The following is a 26,389-nucleotide window of genomic DNA, read 5'->3' as shown; positions in this document are numbered from 1 at the left end:
ATGGTGCAACCCCCTACCAGGGCAGGCAGAGTGCTGTTCGCAGTTCTGAATGCTTCTTAGTGCCCCCTAGCTAGCCTTACAGGAGGTGGTGTTGGGAAGGATAGGAGAGAGGTCCTGGTATCAGATTCCCACCTTGCAGGTTCTGTATTGGTGAACTACCAACCCAACCATACAATGCCTAACTCCAGTGGCGGCTTGGTAATTCTGTTATGAAAATACCAGGTATGTGCACTGTGCTCACAAACGCAACATGACAACCTTGCTCTCACTACACAGGGGTGGTGTTAATTCTTGCCACTAGGGGGGTGCCATTTCGACATAGTACAAAGTCGTTCCCAAATTAAACTGCCTCGTACTCAATTCTTGCTCGTACAATATGCATATTATTATTACTATTGGATAGAAAACACTCTCTAGTTTCTAAAACCGTTTGAATTATGTCTGTGCGTGAAACAGAACTGGACTTAGAGCAATTTCCCTATGTGGAGTTGAGAATGCAGATTTTTCCAACCTGTTCTCAGACCTGTGTATTAGTCTGCCTGTCTTCTATTGGTTGAGATGCACTGCATACGCCTTCCTCTGGGTGTCCGCGAATAGAGGGCCTTGAAATGGAGTCTCTAGGCAGAGCTGAAAGTCTATAAATTGATTGGAAACGAGGCGTATCGTTCTTTTCCCCTTCGCTCTGACGCACTGAGGACCTTGGCACGTTCTTTTGGAAACATCGGTTATAGAACTTAGACATTTCCGGCTGTGTTTTTATTCGATATAGGCTTTAAAGACATCATAATCTTGTTATTTTAAACCGATTTATATCAGTTTATGTCAGTATATTGCGATTTTCAGGTATTTCATTTTCTGGCGTTGTAGGAAGTTGGGTATATCTCTCTCGCATGCTAATGTTTACTGCTAATTGCAACGTGGAAGAAAACATTCAACCCAGCAACGATTCTTTTGGACAAAGGAAACCTATCCCAAGATTCTGATGGGAGTTCATCAAAAAGTAGGAACTATTTATGCTGATAATTCGTTGTTCTGTTGAAAAAAGTAAAATGCATAAGACGCCATTACTTGCAGTGTAGCCTTGCGTTATCGCACCCTGTATTGCGCAGTAACGTTAATTTTAAAAATGTAATTCAGCGATTGCATTAAGAACTAATTTGTCTTTCAATTGCTGTCCAACCTGTATTTTTTTAGTCAAGTTTATGAATAGTTTTCGATAAGAATAGGTGCCTTTCCAAGATGGCGCCGGACAGATTGCTTGAGTATTTGGACACTATTCTCATTGTATAAGCACGATTTGTGCTGCTAAATATGCAAATTTTCGAACAAACTCTATATGCATTGTGTAATATGATGTTACAGGACTGTCATCTGAAGAATTCTGAGAAGGTTAGTGAAAAAATTAATATATATTGGTGGTTTATACGTTATCGCTCTTTTTGCCTTGAATCAATGCTGGGGTGATGTTTGCTATTGTGGTAAGCTAATATAACGCTATATTGTGTTTTCGCTGTAAAACACTTAGAAAATCTGAAATATTGGCTGGATTCACACGATCTGTGTCTTTCATCTGCTGTACGCTGTGTATTTTTAAGAAATGTTTTATGATGAGTAATTAGCTAATACACAATGGTCTCTGTAGTTATTCTAGTCGCTTTGATGAGAGTTGTAATGGTGGCTGCAATGGTAAACTATGATTTATACCTGAAATATGCACATTTTTCTAACAAAACATATGCTATACAATAAATATGTTATCAGACTGTCATCTGATGAGGTTGTTTCTTGGTTAGTGGCTATTTATATCTTTATTTGGTCGAATTTGTGATAGCTACTGATGGAGTAAAAAAAATGGTGGAGTAAAGAAGTGGTGTCTTTTGCTAACGTGGTTAGCTAATAGATTTACATATTGTGTCTTCCCTGTAAAACATTTTAAAAATCAGAAATGATGGCTTGATTCACAAGATGTGTATCTTTCATTTGGTGTCTTGGACTTGTGTTTTCATTAACATTTTATTATATGATATCCCTGTGGCTTTAGGCTAGGCTATGCTAGTCAGCTTTTTTGATGGGGGTGCTCCCGGATCCGGGTTTGTGAGGCGTTAGAGGTTAACCTGTTGTTGCTATGCAATTTGATGTCATGGTAGCTAAATGACTAGCATTCTTAGACATACTTTCCAGATCAAACATCCTTAGCATACTTGCTTTTTATATTATAACCTTGTACGGTCATCAAGTACTTAGCTAAGTGAGAAGTCAAGAGTGCATACATCTGACAATAAATCTCATCTGACAATATTAGTCTGCCCTCCTCTACAGAACTTTCTCTCCTGTCCTTCGATCGCTCCATTGCCCCTCCTCTTCTCTCTAAGCATCAGTGACAGTGTCAGTAGTGACAGCTACGCCTCTCTAAACAATGCACAGAGAGTCTCACCTCAGTGGCCCATGACTGGATGTGACCGCATCACACACCACCTCAACACCATCCCTGGGAATCTGCCCTGCACTCTTAAAGCCACGCTGTCATAATGGACCACAGTCTGGCACTGCTGACATGTGTGTTGTGGCGTTGCGTGTGTGCGCGCCAATTTGAACGATCGTCATTGTCAGTACATTATGCGTTTTGACACCCGTCAGCGCCGCTGGCCAGGTCTGCCAATCACAAGTCTTGCCAGCGGCCCCCATAGATAGAGATGAATGACCTCACAGACTCTATCCATCTCTTCACTGGCCATGGGGAAGAAGGAAGAACAGAGTGGGTACAGTGAAGGAGGGAGGAGAGCGAAAGGAAAGCAAAGAGCAGGGGTGGATTACAAAAATGACAGAAGAGGTCATTAGGACAAAGGAGAGTAGAGCGCAAAGAGAATAATGATCAGAAAGGAGGAAAGCGTAGAGGACAGGGTTAGAGGAGGGAGCCTAGAGCATGGAGATCACACACAGATAGACATCTTCCATTACGGCCTATGTAATATAAAGCCATAATAACTTCATGCAGAGTTCCAGGCTAATTCAACATGACAGGCTTGTTCCTCCTCAGATCACTTCATATAGCCTCTGGTTGCAAGGCTATTGGAGATCAAGGGACTGCCAGTCCACTCTGGTTTCATGGTGACGCGTCTCAGTGGTTTAAAGTACCCTGCTGGTTATATAATACAGGAGAGAGAGAGAGGAGATGGAATGAAGAGGGAGGAGAGACAGACAGGAGTGGAAGAGGGGGAAAGGGGGGCTGGCCTGCACCAATCACTGGATAATACAGAGTGATATAAATATAGTCCGTTTGTGTCTATCAACCCTATTGGATGAATTAAACAGTCATTAGCAGGAACGGCTCATTACAGGGAAGCTATGGAGTGAAAACACAATCATTCCGAACATATCCTCAAGACCACCAAGTAACCCTCTAACAACGCAATTCTCAAACTATTCATTAGAATGGTATGATTCCAGTTAACTACACTGCTCAAAAAAATAAAGGGAACACTTAAACAACACAATGTAACTCCAAGTCAATCAGGCCTGCTGGAGGTCATTTTGCAGGTCTCTGGCAGCACTCCTCCTTGCACAAAGGCGGAGGTAGCGGTCCTGCTGCTGGGTTGTTGCCCTCCTACGGCCTCCTCCACGTCTCCTGATGTACTGGCCTGTCTCCTGGTAGCGCCTCCATGCTCTGGACACTACGCTGACAGACACAGCAAACCTTTTTGCCACAGCTCGCATTGATGTGCTATCCTGGATGAACTGCACTACTTGAGCCACTTGTGTGGGTTGTAGACTCCGTCTCATGCTACCACTAGAGTGAAAGCACCGCCAGCATTCAAAAGTGACCAAAACATCAGCCATGAAGCATAGGAACTGAGAAGTGGTCTGTGGTCACCACCTGCAGAACCACTCCTTTATTGGGGGTGTGTCTTGCTAATTGCCTATAATTTCCACCTTTTGTCTATTCCATTTGCACAACAGCATGTGACATTTATTGTCAATCAGTGTTGCTTCCTAAGTGGACAGTTTGATTTCACAGAAGTGTGATTGACTTGGAGTTACATTGTGTTGTTTAAGTGTTCCCTTTATTTTTTTGAGCAGTGTATAATAATACATTTAAAAAGACATTGAGGTCTTGAACATGATAGGCTGTGGAGAGAACCAGGCCACACCATGGGTTCCCACCATAGACACTAGTCAGGTTAAAGGTGAAACGTGACGGTCAATTCCTCCAACAAACAAACGAGAACAGAATGTGTTATTACCTCGTGAGACTTGGAAGTCTGGGCCACAAAGCCTCCTCCGTGGTAGTGCACCAGGAGCCAGCGAGAAGCGGGGCTCTGCTTGGTCTTCATTCCCAGAGACAGGGAGATAGAACCCCCCTCAGAACGAGACAGGGACAGCAACGCCTCACTGTCCTACAGAGGGAGGGAGACAGAGAAAGCCAGAGAATCACTATCACAATCAAAAGCTAGACAAATTCTGTTTTCACTTCAATTGCTACAGATGTTGATTTGTCCGTTTGCTTTACAGCTCTCTGTTGAACAATCCCTACAGTCAGGACTAGCCGTGTGGTTTGTCCTCTGCTCCAGACTGTCTTTCCAGCTCCACCACAAACACACTATTCTCACTCCCATTCATTAACATTAGCAGGGAACAGCAGAGAGGCTTTCACTTGTGTTCTCCACATAAGACAACAGCTCTTTGACTGAGCAGGATCAATGAGTGAGTTGAAAGTGTTGGCTGATATCATGTCTGGTTTAATGCCAGACTACAGATGCTCAGCTCTGCTGTTCAATACCTCCCCAAATAAAGTGTGTGTGTGTGGATTTAAAGGGATTAAGAGCTGCGGAGGAGCAGAGAAGACGAGACACTGTCGTTTACTACAGCTGCTCTCAAACAAAGGAAACGCAAAGTAACAGAATCCCTTGATATTCAAGCATTTCACGCTGGAAGAAGCTTCTCAACAGCTGATGAAAGCAGCAGCTTAAAGCCAATTCATTTGGGAAATACACACTGTCAGAATGCTGCTGTCAAAGGTTTTACAGCAGCACATTTTGATCTACCAGTCAAAGGTTCTGCGTGTCAGATTTGAGGTTAACAAAAGTGAACTTTGCTTCAATATTTCCACATCATTTTCTGTCCTCATGATGCCATCTATTTTGTGAAGTGCACCAATCCCTTCTGCAGCAAAGCACCCCCACAACATGATGCTGCCACCCCCATGCTTCACAGTTGGGATGGTGTTCTTCAGCTTGCAAGCATCCCCCTTTTTCCTCCAAACATAACGATGGTCATCATGACCAAACAGTTCTATTTCTGTTTCATCAGACCAGAGGACATTTCTCCAAAAAGTACAATCTTTGTCCCCATGTGCAGTTGCAAACCGTAGTTTGGCTTTTTATGGCGGTTTTGGAGCAGTGGCTTCTTCCTTGCTGAGCGGCCTTTAAGGTTATGTCGATATAGGACTCGTTTTACTGTGGATATAGATACTTTTGTACCCGTTTCCACCAGCATCTTCACAAGGTCCTTTGCTGTTGTTCTGGGATGGATTTGCACTTTTCCCACCAAAGTACGTTCATCTCTAGGAGACAGAACGCGTCTCCTTCCTGGGCGGTATGACAGCTCTGTGGTCCCATGGTGTTTCTACTTGCGTACTTTGTTTGTACAGATGAACGTGGTACCTTCAGGCATTTGAAAATTGCTCCCAAGGATGAAACAGATGTGTGTAGGCCTACAATTTTTTCTGAGGTCTTGGCTGATTTCTTTTGATTTTCTCATGATGTCAAGCAAAGAGGCTCTGAGTTTGAAAGTAGGCCTTGAAATACATCCAGGTACATCCCCGATTGACTCAAATTATTTCAATTAGCCTTTCAGGAGCTGTCTAAAGCCATGACATTTTTTTTTTTTTAAATTGCTGTTTAAAGGCACAGTCAACTTAGTGTATGTAATCTTCTGACCCACTGGAATTGTGATACAGTGAAATAATCGGTCTGTAAACAATTGTTGGAAAAATTACTTGTGTCATGCACAAAGGAGATGTCCTAACCGAGTTGCCAAAACTATAGTTTGTTAACAAGAAATTTGTGGAGTGGTTGAAAAATGAGTTTTAATGACGCCATCCTAACTGTATGTAAACCTCCGACTTCAACTGTACTTGTATTTGTCCAATACAAACTTGTTTACATTGCAAAATGTTGTGGATTATGCTTCTAGCCTTGATTTGCATTTTGATAACCTACCTACAGTATTTCACTTTTGAATGTGTATAGTATTGCTTACTAGTTTTTAATCTTTGTTTCCATTGAACATGCCATACAAATAAAGGCATTTTAATTTATTATATGAACATTGCCTTGGTCCTCCTTTTTCATCACATATAAAGGTGGATAGTAATGTGGCTTGAAATATCCAATCCCATGTGCATTTTGGCTGTTCAGACTGCAGGAAAAGTACGATTTGAAAGGGATTTTTTATTTTATTTTAAATTTGAGTCACTTCAAACTGCCAATATGAACAGGGCTTTAGTTACCTGTCCCTCCCTCAGCTCGAAGGAGATCAGCCTCATCTGTACGGGGCCAGGGCCGGTGTGGGCCGACGGGGCCTCTATGGTGACAGTGAGGTGGGGATCAGCCACCAGCGGGAGGTCAAAGGGCACAGGGGGCACCGAGAGGGCACGGTTCACCTTCACCTGGGTGGACGTCATACTGGCTAGACTCTGAGGGGGAGAGTGGAAGGAAAGGAGGGGAGGAAGAAGAAGATTACTTTGTTATTCGTCACAGATACATTGTAATGTTTCAGTCTTTTCCTTTAGGAGGAGGGACAAGAAAGAGAGGGAAGGCTGAGGGCAAATCAGATAAACATTCATAATTCACCATATCATTTAATTATTTTGTTTTGATCTTCCGGTCATTTGTAGGTCAATAAACTTGACAAAAGACAAAGCTGAGAGCATCTCCTCATGGCAGGAAAGCATCCAGTAAAATCTAAACACATCCAAACACAGTGACAGTATTACAAGCTCTGCAACTGCATAACTACGAGAGGAATGAAAGACAGCCAACAGGACAAACGCTGAGAAACACATACAAGGGAAGAGTAATCTACCACTGAGCTGTACATCACAGCGCAAGGGGAGAGTATTCTACCAGCGACCCATCCAGGGTCCGTCCAGAGTGGTCAGTGACTCACAGATAGAACCTCGGTCTCTGTGATGTTCCAGAAGGCCTTCCAGAAGTGGACATCCAGGTTCTGAGTGATGCGTTCAAACTCCGCCCCCCTTAACTCCGGGTCGATGGCGTACTTCCCTGAGGTAAAGAAGGAGCTGGCTGCTACACCTGGAGACAGAGGGAAAGCGGGAGAGAAGGTAGTGGAGGGATGGTTGTAGGAGGCAGGCAAGAAGGAGAGGGTGATAGACAGTTGCAGGTAAAAAGAGAGGGGGACAAGGTAGTGGAAGTGGCAGAGGGAAAAATGTATAGGTATGATAAAGATGAATGACAGAAAAGGGAAAGGGAAAAGAGGGAGAGAGTGGAGGAGGAAAGGGAGTGAGTGGATGCTAACACATCAAATCAACTCATTAAGACAGAAACACAGTGATGGGGAGGCAGAGAGAGCGATGGCCATGAGTGGAGGCAGTAGATGCTACTGTTAAACAGAACTCTTTCAATCCCTGTAGCTACAGGAGTGTCTGGATGAGACGGAGCAGTGGTCACCTATTGTCCAGGAGAGCTGAATTGTATGGCTATTTGTTCCGCCAGAGCACTAAAACAGATGATTCCCCTAATCTAATTAAATACTAAGACTTGGTCACACTATGCCTGTGGTCACCTATTAACCATGTCAAAGCCTGGCTCTATCACCCAGACTGAGACTATGGCAGTGGTCAGGGGGACAGACACTCACCATATGGTGCAATACCTCCTTCCTCCACTGGGAAGCAGCATAGAGCAAAAGACAGTGTTAGATCATATTGGGTGTGCCATCACATCCTTCGTAAACAACAGGTATAGACTAACAGTGAAATGCTTACTTGTGTATGTGTGCTGTACGGAGAAGGTGCTTTCTATACTCATAAGTGTCCATATATCAATGACCTATGAAATGTTGGAATCCTTCTTGACTAATGTGATTTGGTGATTAAAATAAAGTATTTCAAATGTGTGTGTGGGTTAATGTAAGTAAGTCTCCCTTTAAATTATCCTTTAATGATGTATTGTATCTAGCATTGATATTCACACTCACGTCGACTGAGTTGCTATGTCAGTAGAATGGTTTAGGAAGTAAATGAGAATGAATTAATGATTGAGTGGCTTTTGTTTCCATCAATAGGGAGGTTTGCTGGAGCCACTGACCAATGCCTGACTGGTGGCGCCTGTAGTTCTCTCCGAAGGCCACTAGGCCGATGGCTATGGTCTGCAGACAGGGACGGATGGCTGGAGTGAACTGGGAGAGGAGAGACATGAAACAAATCACTACAAAATACTTTTCCTTCAGGCTAACAAAAAGGGCCTCAAGATTCTCCCAAAAGTATTCCGCCCTCCCAGTCTCCTCTCCTCCCCCCACCTGGAATCCGAGGCAGCGTCCGTAGAAGCAGCCCTTGTGCATGGAGGAGTACTCCCGGATGAAGCTCTGGCTGAGGCCGCTCTCCTCGTGGAAGAAGAGGTTCCCGTGGCTGTTGTCGTGCAGCAGTCGCTGGGCCAGGTAGAGCAGGGCTCTCAGCTGACATAGGGCCGAGCAGTAGGCCTCCATCTCCCCTGCGTTGTGGGCCGTCCGAAAGAAGATGCTGCGTCGGTTGGTGGAGATGTAGCGCCCCTTGTGGATGATGTGGAGAATGCAGCAGCGCACCACCTAGGAGAGGGGTGAGAGGAAAAGGGAGTGAGAAATAGGACTGTGTGTCTGTATGTGTGACAACTCCCTAGTTTTACATTTTTTTTTAAACCTGTATTTTACTAGGCAAGTCAGTTAAGAATTATTTTCGATGACGGCCGAGGAACAATGGGTTAACTGCCTTGTTCAGGGGCAGAGCGAAAAAAAATTACCTTGTCAGCTCGGGGATTCGAAACCCTGCCATCCTACCTTGACTAGAGAGCGGTATCCGTTGGCTGGTATGTGAGGGTCAAAGTCAAAGTGATGGTAGATGGCTGCGAAGCCAGAGATGACAGGTTCCAGGCTGCGGGCGTGCTCCTGGATTAGGGTCATGGTGTCCACCAGCCGCTGTGCCGCACCCCCCTGAGCCCCCTTAGCACCCTCAGAGAAGAACGTAGCATTCTCCTCACACACACTGTACAGGGCAGTAAACACCGCCTTGGTGTCCATCACTGGGGGGAAGAGAGGGAAGAGAGAAACAATCAGCATGCAACAACAAAGACTGATCATGTCTAATTCCAAAAAAGGATCTCTATGGCCATACTGAATAATCACTTCATTCAAATGGCTAACCCACTATAGCCAGCATACAACAGGTGATTTGGAGTAAGAGTCCATCCATGACATACCATACAACATAGCCACATTGAGAAAAACAGACCTTGTTTGTATCATTACCTAGCAATGCAATAACTGCACATTTTGGCAAATATTCAGAGGTGAAAACTTTCCGTAGGATTTAAAATGGGAATTAATGGGAATATATGCAAATTAATACCATTTAAAAAGTAGATTTTTTTTGCATTGGACCTTATCATAAGTAGACATAATTGCAAATGATTAAATCGTTCCAAGAAAAAAAAAAAAAACTATTTAGTTACGAATTGAACTTTAATTAAATGAGGTGACTCTTCACATGGGATGATTTCACTGAACAACAAAAGGGAATATTGCATGATCACCAATGATTCATTGCATCTCCCAAAAAATCTGTAAAATGATAGTCTAGAAACTAAAGCTTTGGTTGTCTTCCTCTCAGGTGTCCATGTCTTCTCCCTGGATCTCCTCAATGTCCATCTCTTGAACATCAGACTGAGGCCTCATCTTCACTGTCACTTTCCAACCTTGTTGAGGATGGCTCGTTGTCCGTCTCAAAAACCCTCAAATTTGCTCCGAAGGCCACACATTTGTCAACCATTGTATTGGTCAGCCTGTTGTGTGCTTTGGTGTGTGTGTTCCCAAACAAGGACCAGTTGCGCTCCGAGGCGGCTGATGTTGGTGGGATTTGGAGGATGATGGAGGCAACAGGGGAAAGTGCCTCAGATCCACAAAGTCCCTTCCACCAGGTTGCTGATGAGATATGTTGGCACGACGCCATATTGCAACTCTATCCCAAAGGCTTTGGTTGGAAGTGTACTTTGCCAGACTGCCAAGAACCTTGCCCTCATCCAGAATAGGTGGCGAGACACAGCAGTGATGACACCATAGGCCTTGCTGATCTCTGCACCAGACAGGATGCTCTTGCCAGCATACTTGGGGTCCAACAAGTACACTACAGCGTGTATGGGCTTCAGGCAGAAGTATTGGTTGGTTCCTCTCTAGGTTTCTTCCTAGGTTTTGGCCTTTCTTGGGAGTTTTTCCTAGCCACCGTGCTTCTACACCTGCATTGCTTGCTGTTTGGGGTTTTAGGCTGGGTTTCTGTACAGCACTTTGAGATATTAGCTGATATACGAAGGGCTATATAAAATAAACTTGACTGAACTTGACTATTCACGCTTTTTGATGGATTTTAGAACTGCAGTTTCCTCTGCTTGGAGCAACAGTGAAGTGTTGCTCTCTCTGTCCAATGGGTCAGAAGTTTACACTGACTATGCCTTTAAACAGCTTGGAAAATTCCAGAAAACGATGTCATGGCTTTAGAAGCTTCTGATAGGCTAATTGACATAATTTGTGTCAATTGGAGGTGTACCTGTGGATGCATTTCAAGGCCTACCTTCAAACTGTGCCTCTTGCTTGACATCATGAGAAAATCAAAATAAATCAGCCAATACCTCAGAAAACAAATTGTAGACCTCCACAAGTCTGGTTCATCCTTGGGAGCAATTTACAAACGCCTGAAGGTACCACGTTCATCTGTACAAACAATAGTACGCAAGTATAAACACCATGGGACGACGCAGCCGTCATACCGCTCAGGAAGGAGACGCGTTCTGTCTCCTAGAGATGAACGTACTTTGGTGCGAAAAGTGCAAAACAATCCCAGAACAACAGCAAAGGACCTTGTGAAGCTGCTGGAGGAAACAGGCACAAAAGTATCTATATTTACAGTAAAACGAGTCCTATATTGACATAACCTGAAAGGCCGCTCAACAAGGAAGAAGACACTGCTCCAAAACCTCCATAAAAAAGCCAGACTACGGTTTGCAAATGGATATGGGGACAAAGATCATATTTTTGGGAGAAATGTCCTCTGGTCTGATGAAACTGTTTGGCCATAATGACCATCGATATGTTTGGAGGAAAAAGGGGGAGGCTTGCAAGCCAAAGAACACCATCCCAACTGTGAAGCATGGGGGTGGCAGCATCATGTTGTGGGGGTGATTTGCTGCAGGAGGGACTGGTGCGCTTCACAAAATAGATGGCATCATGAGCACGGAAAATTATGTGGATATATTGAAGCAACATCTCAAGACATCAGTCAGGAAGTTAAATCTTGGTCGCAAATGGGTCTTCCAAATGGACAATGACCCCAAGCATACTTCCAAAGTTGTGGCAAAATGGCTTAAGGACAACAATGTCAAGGTATTGGAGTGGCCATCACAAAGCCCTGACCTCAATCCCATAGAAAATGTGTGGGCAGAACTGAAAAAGTGAGTGCGAGCAAGGAGGCCTACAAACCTGATGCGGTTACACCAGCTCTGTCAGGAGGAATGGGCCAAAATTCACCCAACTTATTGTGGGAAGCTTGTGGAAAGCTACCCAAAACGTTTGACCCAAGTAAACAATTTAAAGGCAATGCTACCAAATACTAATTGAGTGTGTGTAAACTTCTGACCCACTGGGAATGTGATGAAAGAAATAAAAGCTGAAGTAAATCATTCTCTACTATTATTCCGACATTTCACATTCATAAAATAAAGTGGTGATGCTAAATGACCTAAGACAGGGAATTTTTACTAGGATTAAATGTCACGAATTGTGAAAAACTGAGTTTAAATGTATTTGGCTAAGGTGTATGTAAACTTCCGACTTCAACTGTATACAAAGAAATGTCAATAGAAAAGCAGGTAAAATGAAACAAAAATGCAGCTAGTTTGCCCTCTTTCTAACTTCAGTCTGAAGTGTGTAGTTGGCTAGCTAGCAAGGGGGAAGAGCCTCCATCACAAACATTTTGGGGTAGTTGTGCTTTACATGGCAGTCAGAAAGAGACCATGTCACAGCCATGATAAATATCCTAACACATGGCCTCATGTATTATTGCGTAAGTATAAAAGCTGATTGAGTGAAATGTTGCGCAAGCTGGGAAAACTAAATCCAAGCTTCATTCCTCTAAGACAGTCATGTAACTGGAGCAGAGAGCAAGTGGTGGAACACATCGTGTTGCTGTCTTCTCTCGCTCTGTCCTTCCTCTCTTGTGGTCCCAAAGGGAGGAACACCACTGAAACAATTTCTGAGAGGAGTTCAAACAAACAGAGTAAACATGCATTAATAGTGAACTGAACTGCCATCCAAGCAATAAACACCTCACACCCTGGTGGACTCCTTGTGGAGTACTCAGTCTGTACTCTGCCTGCCAGCCAGGCTACCTGCTGTATTGAGTTCTAGTGAGCCACCTGAGAGCACAGTTTCCACAGCAGAAGCACGGCACCCCGGGTGACATAGGTACTTACTGTATAGAATGACTGAGATGGAGAGAGATAGGGAGACAGAGCATGCAGATGGTCAGAGTGAGAGCATGACCACACAAGGGAAATAAAGAGCATGCCATGGAAGGTGATTCATGTTCTCTCAGACAGTCAAGGCCACTGTTTCTAAGATCCAACAATTCTTGAATTATTAATGTATATGAAGATAAGAGACAAGGAAAGGAATAAGGAAGGCATTACAGGTACAATGCCTCTCAGAAAAATGATGGTGTGCCAGCTACAGACATTTATGGTACTGTACAAGTCAGTCAGAGGGGCCATCACTTTGTTGTGAGGAATCTCAACCTCCTGACAACCAGGCAGCAACTTGTCACACACACCAGTGAATCTCCCCATCCATCACAACATCCTTCTCCATTTGCTTCTCTCCTCAGAAAGCAATGGAATGACACACTAGGCGTGTGAAACTACCACTTGCTGGAGGGAGATCGCACAAAACTTCACAGTATTGAAGAAAAATTGATTATCAGGCTTATTCATTGCCAATTACTTATCCTCCTCCAAAGCATGAAGACAATCCTGTGTAATTACCTGCTATTCTTCAGTTGACTGCTATATTGAGAACACCCTATCCACTTTATGCTTGCCCTACATTACCCAATCACCCTCTCCAATTCCCCAAATTCTCAGCCTCCTTCGTCACCAAGCATCCCAGAACGCAGCACTCCCTTTGGGACCAAACTCCTTCTCTTCCCCTAGCTCTTTGTATGCTCTCCTTTTCTCCCTCCCTCTCTCGCTCCCTTCTCTCTGTGTCACACACCAAGCATCTATAGTTAACCAGAAACAGAGGGAGGGTGTGCATGCACATTGCCACCAACTCTGTCCAGCAGAAATGTGTCCAAAAGAGTTTGTCTGCAATGCTGGGCCCAGGGGCCACCAGTACCAGTGACTGGACATGACACACAAGTATAGCAACACTGAACCAGACACTGGATTAGCAAGAGCTTTGTACAACTAGATACTTACACATTACATGACAAATTCATTAGATTTTGTGATTAAGTAAAGCAGAAACCTAAACGGAACCTAAAAGCAGCATAAAACTCTATTAAAACTTGGTATCTAAATTAGAAAGCAAAATGCATTTGAAAAAGTAAGGCCTTGTTTTATTTTAGAAGTTCTATGCATGTAATTTCCTATTAGTTTGATTTACTGGGAATATAATCTACTGGGCAAGCCCCATGACTTGCACACTGCCACACTGAAAGGAAGAATACAGAGGTTGAGATGTAAGAGGCTGTAACAAATAGGGGGGCACAGAATTGGCCCAGCGTGTTCCGGGTTAGGGGAGGGTTTGGCCGGGGTAGGAAGTCATTGTAAAATACGAATTTGTTCTTAACTGACTTGCCTAGTTAAATAAAGGTTAAATAATATAAAAACAAACAAGGAGGAATGGCACAGCGAGAGGGAGAAAGTGATATGGACAGTCACAAGAAGGAGAAGAATACTGATTGAGTGAATGTGTCAAAAAGACGAGTGGAAGAAAATTTCCTTCAGATCAACCTTCTCGGAGACAACACACACACACTTACTTATGAACATACTAAAAACGCAGGATGACCAAACATGTACTCACAGACCACACACACACACACACGTTTTCCTTCACCACTAGTGGTGTGCAGCACAGTGTTTCTGCTGCAGTCATGTAGCGGTGGAGGCACACCAAGGCAAAATCATTGCCACAAAGCCTACATTTTTTAAAACATTTAATAAAACTATGCCGAGGCACACTGAAGATATGCTAGAACAGTCCTCATTTACTATTCCTCTGCTAACGAGTAATGAATAGAAAAATAACACAACCCCATATATAACAGAAATTATCTATTTACCAGGTCTGCTTGTTGTTGTGCGATCTATGCAAGAAACACTATAAATACAAAAGTGGACACCCTTTCAAATGAGTAGATTCGGCAATTTGAGCCATACCTGTTGCTGACAGGTGTACAAAAACCGAGCACACAGCCATGCAATCTCCATAGACAAACATTGGCAGTAGAATGGCCTTACTGAAGAGCTCAGTGACTTTCAAAGTGGCACCATCATAGGATGCCACTATCTAACAAGTCAGTTTGTACAATTTCTGCCCTGCTAGAGCAGCCCCGGTCTACAGTAAGTGAAATAAATTGTGACATGAAGTGTCTTCTGTGAAAAGTACAGGCAAGGGGTGTATCACATTACACAGAGTACACCGAACATTAGGAACGCCTTCCTAATGTTGAGTTGGCTGGATGTTCTTTGGGTGGTGTACCATTCTTGATACACACAAAACTGTTGAGCATGAAAAACCCAGCAGTGTTGATGATCTTGACATAAACCGGTCCGCCTGGCACCTACTACCATACCCTGTTCAAAGGCACTTAAATCTTTTGTCTTGCCCATTAACCTTCTGAATGGCAAACATACCACAATCCATGCATCAATTGTCTCTAGGCTTAAAAATCCTTCTTTAACCTTTCTCCTCCCCTTCATCTACACTGACTGGAGTGGATTAGTGACCATAGCTTTCACCTGGATTCATCTGGTTAGTATATCGTGGAAAGAGCAGGTGTTCTTAATGTTTTGTATACTCAAGAGTATATTCAGTGTTTATGCTAGTTTTTAGGTACAAAATTCATCAATACATGCTAAATAGTAAAGACATTACATTTGGGATCTAGCTAATGATTTGCACATGGTAAATGCAGTTAGGCTGAAGCATGGGTTTACTTATTTATTTATAGCCACTATGCTGCATCAATTAGGCTACAGGTGATCATTCTTTTTGCTAACAGCATACCTGATAATATTGTACAACCTATATGCAAGGACCAATACGTAATTTTATTTTTATTCATTTTGGTATAGAACGTCCTTTTAAAAAGTCAGCAGAACAGCTTCTCAGAGATGTACTACCTAAACTTGTGCAATTTGATCACTGATGTTTTTCATTGTCAGTTTTTACCAATTTGCAACAGAGAGCGCGCGAGACAGAGAGGGCGCGAGACGGGCCACAGAGCGCGCGAGACGGGCCACAGAGCGCGCGAGACGGGCCACAGAGCGCGCGAGACGGGCCACAGAGCGCGCGAGACGGGCCACAGAGCGCGCGAGACGGGCCACAGAGCGCGCGAGACGGGCCACAGAGCGCGCGAGACGGGCCACAGAGCGCGCGAGACGGGCCACAGAGCGCGCGAGACGGGCCACAGAGCGCGCGAGACGGGCCACAGAGCGCGCGAGACGGGCCACAGAGCGCGCGAGACGGGCCACAGAGCGCGCGAGACGGGCCACAGAGCGCGAGAGACGGGCCACAGAGCGCGAGAGACGGGCCACAGAGCGCGAGAGACGGGCCACAGAGCGCGAGAGACGGGCCACAGAGCGAGAGAGACGGGCCACAGAGCGAGAGAGACGGGCCACAGAGCGGAGAGACGGGCCACAGAGCGGAGAGACGGGCCACAGAGCGAGAGACGGGCCACAGAGCGAGAGACGGGCCACAGAGCGAGAGACGGGCCACAGAGCGAGAGACGGGCCACAGAGCGAGAGACGGGCCACAGAGCGAGAGACGGGCCACAGAGCGAGAGACGGGCCACAGAGCGAGAGACGGGCCACAGAGCGAGAGACGGGCCACAGAGCGAGAGACGGGCCACAGAGCGAGAGACGGGCCACAGAGCGAGAGACGGGCCACAGAGCGAGAGACAGACAGAGAGCGCGAGACAGACAGAGAGCGCGAGACAGACAGAGAGCGAGAGACAGACAGAGAGCGCGAGACAGACAGAGAGCGCGAGACAGACAGAGAGCGCGAGACAGACAGAGAGAGCGAGACAGACAGAGAGAGAGAGCGAGACAGAGAGAGAGAGTGAGCCAGAGAGCGAGCCAGAGAGCGAGCCAGACAGAGAGCCAGACAGAGAGCCAGACAGAGAGCCAGACAGAGAGCCAGACAGAGAGACAGACAGAGAGACAGACAGAGAGACAGACAGAGAGACAGACAGAGAGAGAGCCAGAGCGAGACAGAGAGCGAGCCAGAGGTTAGCTGTGAACATTGGAATTTGCTCACTGATCTCTTTCATTGTCAGTTTTTACCAATTTGCAACAGACAGAGAGCGAGACAGACAGAGGGAGAGCGAGACAGACAGAGGGAGAGCGAGACAGACAGAGGGAGAGCGAGACAGACAGAGGGAGAGCGAGACAGACAGACAGACAGAGAGCGAGACAGACAGACAGACAGAGAGCGAGACAGACAGAGAGAGACCGACAGAGAGAGAGCGAGCCAGAGAGCGAGCCAGACCGAGCCAGACAGAGAGCGAGCCAGACAGACAGAGAGCGAGCCAGACAGACAGAGAGCGAGCCAGACAGACAGAGAGCGAGCCAGAGAACGAGCCAGACCGAGCCAGAGAACGAGCCAGACCGAGCCAGACCGAGCCAGAGAACGAGCCAGACCGAGAGCGAGCCAAACCGAGACAGAGAGAGCGAGCGAGAGTTTAGCTGTGAACATTGAAATTTGCTCACTGATCTCTTTCATTGTCAGTTTTTACCAATTTGCAACAGACAGAGCGAGCCAGACAGAGAGCAAGCCAGACAGATAGACAAAGAGCGAGACCGAGAGCGAACCAGAGACCGAGACCGAGAGCGAACCAGAGACCGAGACCGAGAGCGAACCAGAGACCGAGACCGAGAGCGAACCAGAGACCGAGACAGAGAGCGAACCAGAGACCGAGACAGAGAGCGAACCAGAGACCGAGACAGAGAGCGAACCAGAGACCGAGACAGAGAGCGAACCAGAGACCGAGACAGAGAGCGAACCAGAGACCGAGACAGAGAGCGAACCAGAGACCGAGACAGAGAGCGAACCAGAGACCGAGACAGAGAGCGAACCAGAGACCGAGACAGAGAGCGAACCAGAGACCGAGACAGAGAGCGAACCAGAGACCGAGACAGAGAGCGAACCAGAGACCGAGACAGAGAGCGAACCAGAGACCGAGACAGAGAGCGAACCAGAGACCGAGACAGAGAGCGAACCAGAGACCGAGACAGAGAGCGAACCAGAGACCGAGACAGAGAGCGAACCAGAGACCGAGACAGAGAGCGAACCAGAGACCGAGACAGAGAGCGAACCAGAGACCGAGACAGAGAGCGAACCAGAGACCGAGACAGAGAGCGAACCAGAGACCGAGACAGAGAGCGAACCAGAGACCGAGACAGAGAGCGAACCAGAGACCGAGACAGAGAGCGAACCAGAGACCGAGACAGAGAGCGAACCAGAGACCGAGACAGAGAGCGAACCAGAGACCGAGACAGAGAGCGAACCAGAGACCGAGACAGAGAGCGAACCAGAGACCGAGACAGAGAGCGAACCAGAGACCGAGACAGAGAGCGAACCAGAGACCGAGACAGAGAGCGAACCAGAGACCGAGACAGAGAGCGAACCAGAGACCGAGACAGAGAGCGAACCAGAGACCGAGACAGAGAGCGAACCAGAGACCGAGACAGAGAGCGAACCAGAGACCGAGACAGAGAGCGAACCAGAGACCGAGACAGAGAGCGAACCAGAGACCGAGACAGAGAGCGAACCAGAGACCGAGACAGAGAGCGAACCAGAGACCGAGACAGAGAGCGAGCCAGAGACCGAGACAGAGAGCGAGCCAGAGACCGAGACAGAGAGCGAGCCAGAGACCGAGACAGAGAGCGAGCCAGAGACCGAGACAAAGAGCGAGCCAGAGACCGAGACAGAGAGCGAGCCAGACAGAGACAGAGAGCAAGCCAGACAGCGAGACAGAAAGCAAGCCAGACAGCGAGACAGAGAGCGAGCCAGACAGCGAGACAGAGAGCGAGCCAGACAGAGAGCCAGAGTTTAGCTGTGAACATCGGAAATAAAGACCATAATTAAATTCCCAGAACAAAGTAAAGTCCAGAGTGTGGCAGCAGCACTAGCCTAAGCCCTGCTGTGGGCCAGTGTTGGGAAATAGTCTAAAATAACCTGACATTGCTTAATTAGTAGGAGCATATCTGCCCGCAGAACAAGATTATAACTGCTGATACTGAATAAGCAGCAGATGTTGCAATTTGAACCAGAATAAATCCACATTATAGACCCTCAAACTATTTTTTTTATAGACATCTTCTCACGAGCCTTACCACCTCTCCTCCTCTGCATCATGTGTGAATGATTATGGGTCATACAGAATGCATTAGCCAAATCTTTTTATGAAATGACAATGAAGACCATTGTACATCAATAAAATGCAAAGTCATACACCTAAATTAATCCAGGATTAGACTAATACTCTAATCTCTCTCCTTCAGCCTATCATCTGTGCCAGTTAAGGCAGCAAGACAGAATGTAAGATTCTGCTTTGCGTCGGTGAATCTAAAGAACACCCTGACTACACTCGATTAGTTCCAAATTATACAGCAAACATATCGTAACCCTCGAATGATGCAGCGCCCACCCTTGGGCCAATTGAGATAACGTGACTAACACATTTCAGTTAATTACTATAGCTCCCGCCTTGGGCCAATCAGTGTAATTTTGTAAATGCTTGCAATGTAATGTAATGTGACTGTTTGGATCCCAGTCAGGTTCTTTCCAAGATTTTAGATGGGTGTTAACCTGTCTAGGATCAGCGTGGCGCTAGCGGCACACCCCCCCCCCCCCCACTGAAAAACCAGTGCCGCGAAATTCAAAAAAAATATTTTTTTAAAATATTTAACTTTCACACATTAAAGTCCAATACAGCTAATGAAAGACACAGATCTTATGAATCCAGTCAACATTTCCGATTTTTAAAATGTTTTACAGGGAAGACACAATATGTAAAGATGTACATCTATTACCTAAAAACACATTAGCATAATCCACCATCTTTTATTTGTCCACCAACACCAGTAGCCATCACCAATTCGGCTAAACTAAGATATTTATAGCCCCTAACCAACAAAAAAACTCATTAGATGACAGTCTGATAACATATTTATGGTATGGGATAGGTTTTGTTAGAAAAAAGTGCATATTTCAGGTATATGGCATAGTTTACAATTGCACCCACCATCACAAATGGACTAGAATAATTACAATGAGCAACGTGTTTACCTAACTACTAATCATCAAACATTTCGTAAAAATACACAGCATACACGAATCGAAAGACACAGATCCTGTGAATACAGACAATATTTCAGATTTTCTAAGTGTCTTACAGCGAAAACACAATAAATCGTTATATTAGCTTAGCACATAGCAATTAGCAGCCCAGCATTGATTCTAGCCAAAGTGAGCGATAAAAGTCAACATCGCCAAAAGATATTAATTTTTTCACTAACCTTCTCAGAATTCTTCCGATGACACTCCTGTAACATCACATTACAACATGCATATACAGTTTGATCGAAAATGTTTATATTTAGCCACCAAAATCATGGTTAGACAATGTGAAATGTAGACAAGCTGGTAAAGAAAACGTCCTTGCGCCACTTAGACAGTGATCTACTCTTATACATAAATACTCATAAACGTGACTAAAAAATATAGGGTGGACAGGGATTGATAGACAATTTAATTCTTAATACAATTGCGTTATTACATTTTTTAATTTATCCTTACTTTTCAATACAGTTTGCGCCAAGCGAAGCTACGTCAAAAAACATGGCGTCCTAAGCCACTAAAATGTTTCGACAGAAACACGATTTATCATAATAAAAATGTCCTACCTTGAGCTGTTCTTCCATCAGTATCTTGGGCAAAGGATCCTTTCTTGGGAGAAATCGTCTTTTGGTGGAAAGCTGTCCTCTTGCCATGTGGAAATGTCAACTACGTTCGGGATGAACTGAAAAGCGTTCCCAACTTTTCACATCGTTGCAAAAATAAATGTCCCAAAATCGCACTAAACGGATATAAATTGCTATAAAACGCTTTAAATTAACTACTTTGTGATGTTTGTAACTCCTATAACGAGTGAAAAGATGACCGGAGAAATATAACAGGCTAAACTAACGCTTGGAACAGGAGAGGGTCGGTGTCTTCCACGCGCGTTACGCAGCAAGAAAAGACTTGCTAGCTAAAGGTTTTTTTCATTTGTAGGGCCTGTGAACGAGCAATCGAGCCCGTTGGAATCGTCATCACGTAAAGGCATCCAGGGGAAGACGTAAGAAGTGTCCGTATAGTCATAGCAACGACAGTGCCCGTTTAAATGACTTCAGAAAAGTGGCCAACGTTTCTCAAATCTGACTCCATGTCAGGGAAATTGCTGTAGAATGGGCTCTGTTCCACTTAGAGACAAAATTTCAACTCCTATAGAAACTATAGACTGTTTTCTATCCAATAATAATAATAATATGCATATTGTACGATCAAGGATTTTGTGGGAAGCCGTTTAAAAAATTAGCCACATTAGCATAAATAGTCTAAACAGCGCCCCCATCCCCAACAGGTTAAGGACTGAACAACTGTTTGCTTAGAGTGCTTCCATTTATATTGACTTGTCTTTAGGGACAAGTCCTAACTCGGTACAGGATCAGATTAAATAGGCTATGCTCCCATCGCACAGCAATACTGTAGCCTATACCAATACTGTAAAATCTTTTACATAATCTACCGGACTATTTATTGTGTTGGCAGAATGTTTACATTTTTGCTGTAATTTATGCTGTATTTGGCAAAGGACTGTGGCGGTTTCTAAAAGAGAAAACGATGGAAAATGTGACCCGTTTCAGGAAGCTAGGCGTATGTTACACGTCACTACTTCACAGAAGAAGCATTCCAATGTAATTATTTATTTTAATCAAAATACAGTTTTTGGCAGAAATGCTGGAACATATGAATTACATGTGCTTTAACCAAACTTGTATGCCATCTGTAAATACAAATAAAATTATTGGTTTAGTCATTGAAAAAGTCAGAAACCTTCCCGCTGGCCATGATTGGCTGAAATAATGGATGGGCTGGACATGCTGAGAGGAGTTTGGATTGGTCTGCCATGTTGCATGATTCTGTCGATAACATGAACTGTTCAGTATGTGTAGATGTGGCTTTTTTGAAAGACATGACGTTAGTCATGGAGAACTGCAAAAGTGTTGCTACTGCTCTCAACACAATTGCTGCAAAAATCAGTGGAAAAAAAGTTGGAATACTTTCTGCACATGGTCAGTCTGAACCGGAGTGACTTGACACAACGGGCCCAACAAGCTGTAGTTAAACAAAACGGAAACGAGACAGGACATCTAGGTTAAACTGGGGTTCCAGTCTGCCGTGAAGCGTTCATCAATGTATACTGAACAAAAATAAAACGCAACAATTTCAAAGGTCTTACTGCGTTACAGTTCATAAGGAAATCAGTCAACTAAAATAAACACATTTGGTCCTAATCTATGCATTTCACATGACTGGGAATAGGGATAAGCATCTATTGGTCACAGACACTTTAGGGGTGTAGTTCAGAAAAGCACAATATTTGGTGTGACCACCATTTGCCTTATGCAGAGCAACATCTCCTTCGCATAGAGCTGATCAGAATGTTCATTGTCGCCTGTAGAACGTTGACCCACTCCTCTTCAATGGTTGTGCGAAGTTGCTGGATATTGGCGTAACTGGAACACACATTGATCCAGAGCATCCCAAACATGCTCGATGGTGACATATCTGGTAAGTATGCAGGTAATGGAAGAACTGGAACATTTTCAGCTTCTAGGAATTGTGTACAGATCCTTGGAACATGGGGCCGTGCATTATAATGCTGAAACACGAGGTGAAGGTGACGGATGAATTGCACGACAATGGGCCTCAAGAGCTCGCCACGGTATCTCAATGCCTTCAAATTGCCATCGATAAAATGTAATTGTGTTCATTGTCCATAGCCTATGCCTGCTCCTACCATAACCCCACCGCCACATGGGGCACTCACATTAACTTCAGCAAACTGCTCACCCACACAACACCTTGCACGTGGTTTGCGGTTGTGAGGCCAGTTGGACGTACTGACAAATTCTCTAAAACGATGTTGGAGGCGGCCTACGGTAGAGAAATTAACATTCAATTATTTGGCAACAGCTCTGGTGGACACTCCTGCAGTCAGCATGCCAATTGCATGCTCCATCAAAACTTTAGATATCTGTGGAATTGTGTTGTGTGACAAAACGGAACATTGTAGAGTGTCCTTTTATTGTTCCCAGCACAAGGTGTGCCAGTGTAACGATCATGCTGTTTAATAAGGTTCTTGATATGCCACACCTGTCAGGTGGATGGATTATCTTGGCAAAGGAGAAATGATAATTAAAAAGGGATGCAAACAAACGTGCACAACATTTGAGAAATAAGCCTTTTGTGCGTATGGAACATTTCTGGTATCTTTTATTTCAGCTCATGAAACCTGGGACCAACACTTTACATGTGTTTATATTTTTGTTTAGTGTATACGGGTAAGAGTCTAGCTACATTCTGGTATCATACATTTTTATTGTCAGAAAGTCATTATCATTGCAACTTAAAGCTTACTGTTAGCTAGCTAGCAAACGTTAGGTTGCTGGATCGCTAGTTCATGTTACGTGTATGATATGTGGTAACTAGTAATATTATTCTTATATCATAAAGCAATTTGCATTGCTAATTATAGCGTAATGTTAGCCAGCCAGCTAACATTGAACCTAGACTGTTAGCTTTAGCTACCTGCAGATTTAAACTACAGCATTTCATGGGATTATGTTTCATTGCTTAGCTACCTACCTACATGTCTTAAAATTTAAAAAAATCAAGTTAGCCAGGTGTGTCTGGGGTTGATTACAGCCATCTATTGTATTTCATGTGTACATGTCTAGATAAGTGACCCATCCACTTAGCAAGATGTGGCTGGGGGGTGGTTATAGCACTTCTTTCACATGACCCAACAATTTAGACAAGTGTGTATGGGTAAGCATCTAACAACTAAATATTTCTAAAATATTTTTATTACTACTATGCAAATAACCATTCCACTGCACATAATTACTTTTCCCATTGTTCCTCAACTGCAGTGTATGATATACCTGAGTCTCTTTCATCCAATGTAAAAAAAAAAAATAAAAAAAAAAAAAAAAATACATTTCAAATGTTGCAACATAAGACTGAATTGAGGTGGTCGGTCACAAATTGTTGTGGACTTGTCAGCATAACATTTAAATTCAACAATGTTTTGCATTGACTTACCACGCAACCTAATATGCTGGACTGCCCACAAATTCTGAAACATTGTTGAGGCTAGTCATTTTTTATTTATTACAATAGGCTACAAACAGTAACAGCATAAATACTTCAAAGTAAAATATAAAATTTCTGCATGGACACCTGAAATTTGACTGTAGTCTACAGACCGGCTGCCTAGAAAAGGTGAGGAATTTATTCTGCAATGGCTGTGAAAATAAAATAGATTCTTATGTCTAATTATTTAAAAAATGAACAGGTTTTCGCTCTTCTCACTAACGCCAAATGGCTGGATCTTGTTTTTATAAATAATTGTCTCATATCCTTTATGTGCACAAAATACTTAGGTTACTTGCAATACAATACTTCAACCACTAGAAAATATGTACAGGGTCTATTTTGTAATCACGGAACATTATTATTATTATTATTAATTTTTTAAAGAGGCCCCTGGCCCACTAATTATACTGAGAAAATCCTGAGAGCATGACATTAAGAGGGCAAGAAGACAACTCACCCTCTTCAACCACCAATCAATTAAACTAATCAAATTAGTGAAAGCAGCAGCACACTATATTCTCTCTCAAGTCTATAGAGATCGAGGCAGCCTAAGCAAACAACAGCTGTTCAGTCCATATCACCCATTAAAATCTTGGAAAGAACCTAACTTGGTTTCAGTCACACTATAACCATTCTGACCAGTCAACTTTTACACCAGGCAGTTAAGTGTAAACAACCACACTGAACTAAAAGTGACACCTGGTCCCAAGACATTAAAGATGGATGAATACAGGCATTAATAAATCATGTACAACAACTACTACCAGCAGCACAACAGGCTTCTAATGAGCCCTACAGGGGAAATGGTGTGGGAGGGTGAGAAAAAGATACAGTAAATAATGTGTATGAGCAGGCAGATACACATATAGGCATAACGCATGCTGTAGGTCACAACTACTCTAAAGCCATAAGAGTAGAAATAGTTTTTACCTGTGTCCGGGTTCATGGTTCTGTCCTTGTCTGTCACCTCTCTTCAACAGCAGCAACAAGAGGAGGAGGGAAGAGAATGGTGAGAAGTAAAAAGAGACAGACAGACAGGGTTTTGTGATTGGTCCTCCCTCGCTTCTCCTGTTCTCTACTTCACTTGGTGACTCTTCTCCTGTCTGTTTTTGTGTCAGGCAGCATGTCATTCTTCATCCACTTCCAACCAGTCTTGTTTTTCTTTTCACTCTGTTCTGTTCTCCTCTCCCTCACTCTGTTTTAAAGGGCAGGGATTCTTTAGCCACATGCCAGCAGTCCCACTGAGCTGTACTCTGGGGACATGACTCTTCACCCAGTCAGGGGAAAGCAGACACATTGTACGCATGCACACAGAATACACACAGAACTGAGAAGGGGCATTTGGTGCATGTATGTGCCCTGATGTCGGATTGAAATAATACCCTTTTCCAAGTGGTGACATACTGTAGCCTAACCTCTGCCTCTCCCCCCTGGCAGTTAGTAACATTGGCTGTTATTGGCTGTTCAGCATGCAACTCCCAGTGACCTTCAGACAAATTGGCAGATACCATGGTCAAAGACAACTGTGTGTGAGCGAGAGAAATCCTTTTATCGGGTTCTAGTAGAGCAGGGCATTATGACAAAAAAACATATTGCAATAAATTGAATTTTGTTTGCACTAACAAAATCGATAAATCATTTTTGGGGACCTGCTAGAGCTGGCTGATATAGACAAAAAGTCATATTGAGATAAATATAACTATTTTGCCTGATAACAAATGTTTTAATAGACAGTTAATTTACATTAGCGGCAAGGCTCTAGACATTTTTTCCAGTGCATAGTCAGTCAACTGAGATGGTAGCTTATGATTAAAAAAACAAGCTATTTCATCTAACATCCAGGAAATGCATGATTGATATTTTGATGTGCAACCTGTCAAAATAGGACCCAGAATGATCCGATTTCTTTTTGGCTCTTCAGAGAATTTGTCGACGTCTTTGTGCATATTGGAGTATAAGCTATAGTATTCACCACCTGAGGAAGTGGGAACCTGAAAAACACTTAGATTGCTAACTCTAAATATGTTGTTGCTATGTAGTCATGTAGGCTAATTGATTAATCTACCAGTATAATGTAGACTAATGTCCTATAAAAACATTTCAGCGCTAGGCCTAGGCTACATTGGTAAGAGGAAGGCAATGTCATCCCAGCTCTAGGTTTTAGATCCTTCGTTTTAGTTATTACAGTTATTGTTATTTTGGGTCGTAAACATTATTTTGAGTTAATGACAGTTGTAAGGTATTTTAAAGTAATATTCTTCTAGATCAAAGGGTAGGTCTACAGTGAATTCACTGAATTTACTGGGGGTATATTAAAAAGTATGGTTAAGTATGCTATAGGATAAACTAATTAAAAAGGTAGACTTGGGCAACGGTCCAACTATGCCTCTTTCTTATAGATGTGTCATTCCAGTTATGC

At 43.9% G+C, this 26,389-nt stretch overlaps 1 protein-coding gene across 3 annotated transcripts in view; it reads right to left on the bottom strand.

The window, feature by feature from the left end:
• The window catches only part of LOC129837740 (hormone-sensitive lipase-like), a 47,185-nt gene that overhangs the window by 15,657 nt on the left and 5,139 nt on the right, over nt 1-26,389 (bottom strand). The window contains exons 2-9 of one of the 3 annotated variants that reach the window (XM_055904156.1): nt 24,901-24,941; nt 9,052-9,293; nt 8,539-8,823; nt 8,328-8,418; nt 7,879-7,905; nt 7,168-7,313; nt 6,509-6,694; nt 4,242-4,394 (exon numbers count right to left, since the gene is read on the bottom strand). In XM_055904156.1, the coding sequence (XP_055760131.1) occupies nt 4,242-4,394; nt 6,509-6,694; nt 7,168-7,313; nt 7,879-7,905; nt 8,328-8,418; nt 8,539-8,823; nt 9,052-9,293; nt 24,901-24,916 (1,146 nt within the window). In that variant the 5' untranslated portion in view covers nt 24,917-24,941. The remainder of the gene's footprint in view (nt 1-4,241; nt 4,395-6,508; nt 6,695-7,167; nt 7,314-7,878; nt 7,906-8,327; nt 8,419-8,538; nt 8,824-9,051; nt 9,294-24,900; nt 24,942-26,389) is intronic. The other 2 variants (XM_055904154.1, XM_055904155.1) reach the window with 2 other exon arrangements.

Source organism: Salvelinus fontinalis, chromosome 38, assembly GCF_029448725.1.
Source record: "Salvelinus fontinalis isolate EN_2023a chromosome 38, ASM2944872v1, whole genome shotgun sequence".
Lineage (NCBI taxonomy): Eukaryota > Metazoa > Chordata > Actinopteri > Salmoniformes > Salmonidae > Salvelinus > Salvelinus fontinalis.
Note: the sequence above shows the minus strand (reverse complement) of the source record. Positions and strands in the feature narration are given on the sequence as shown.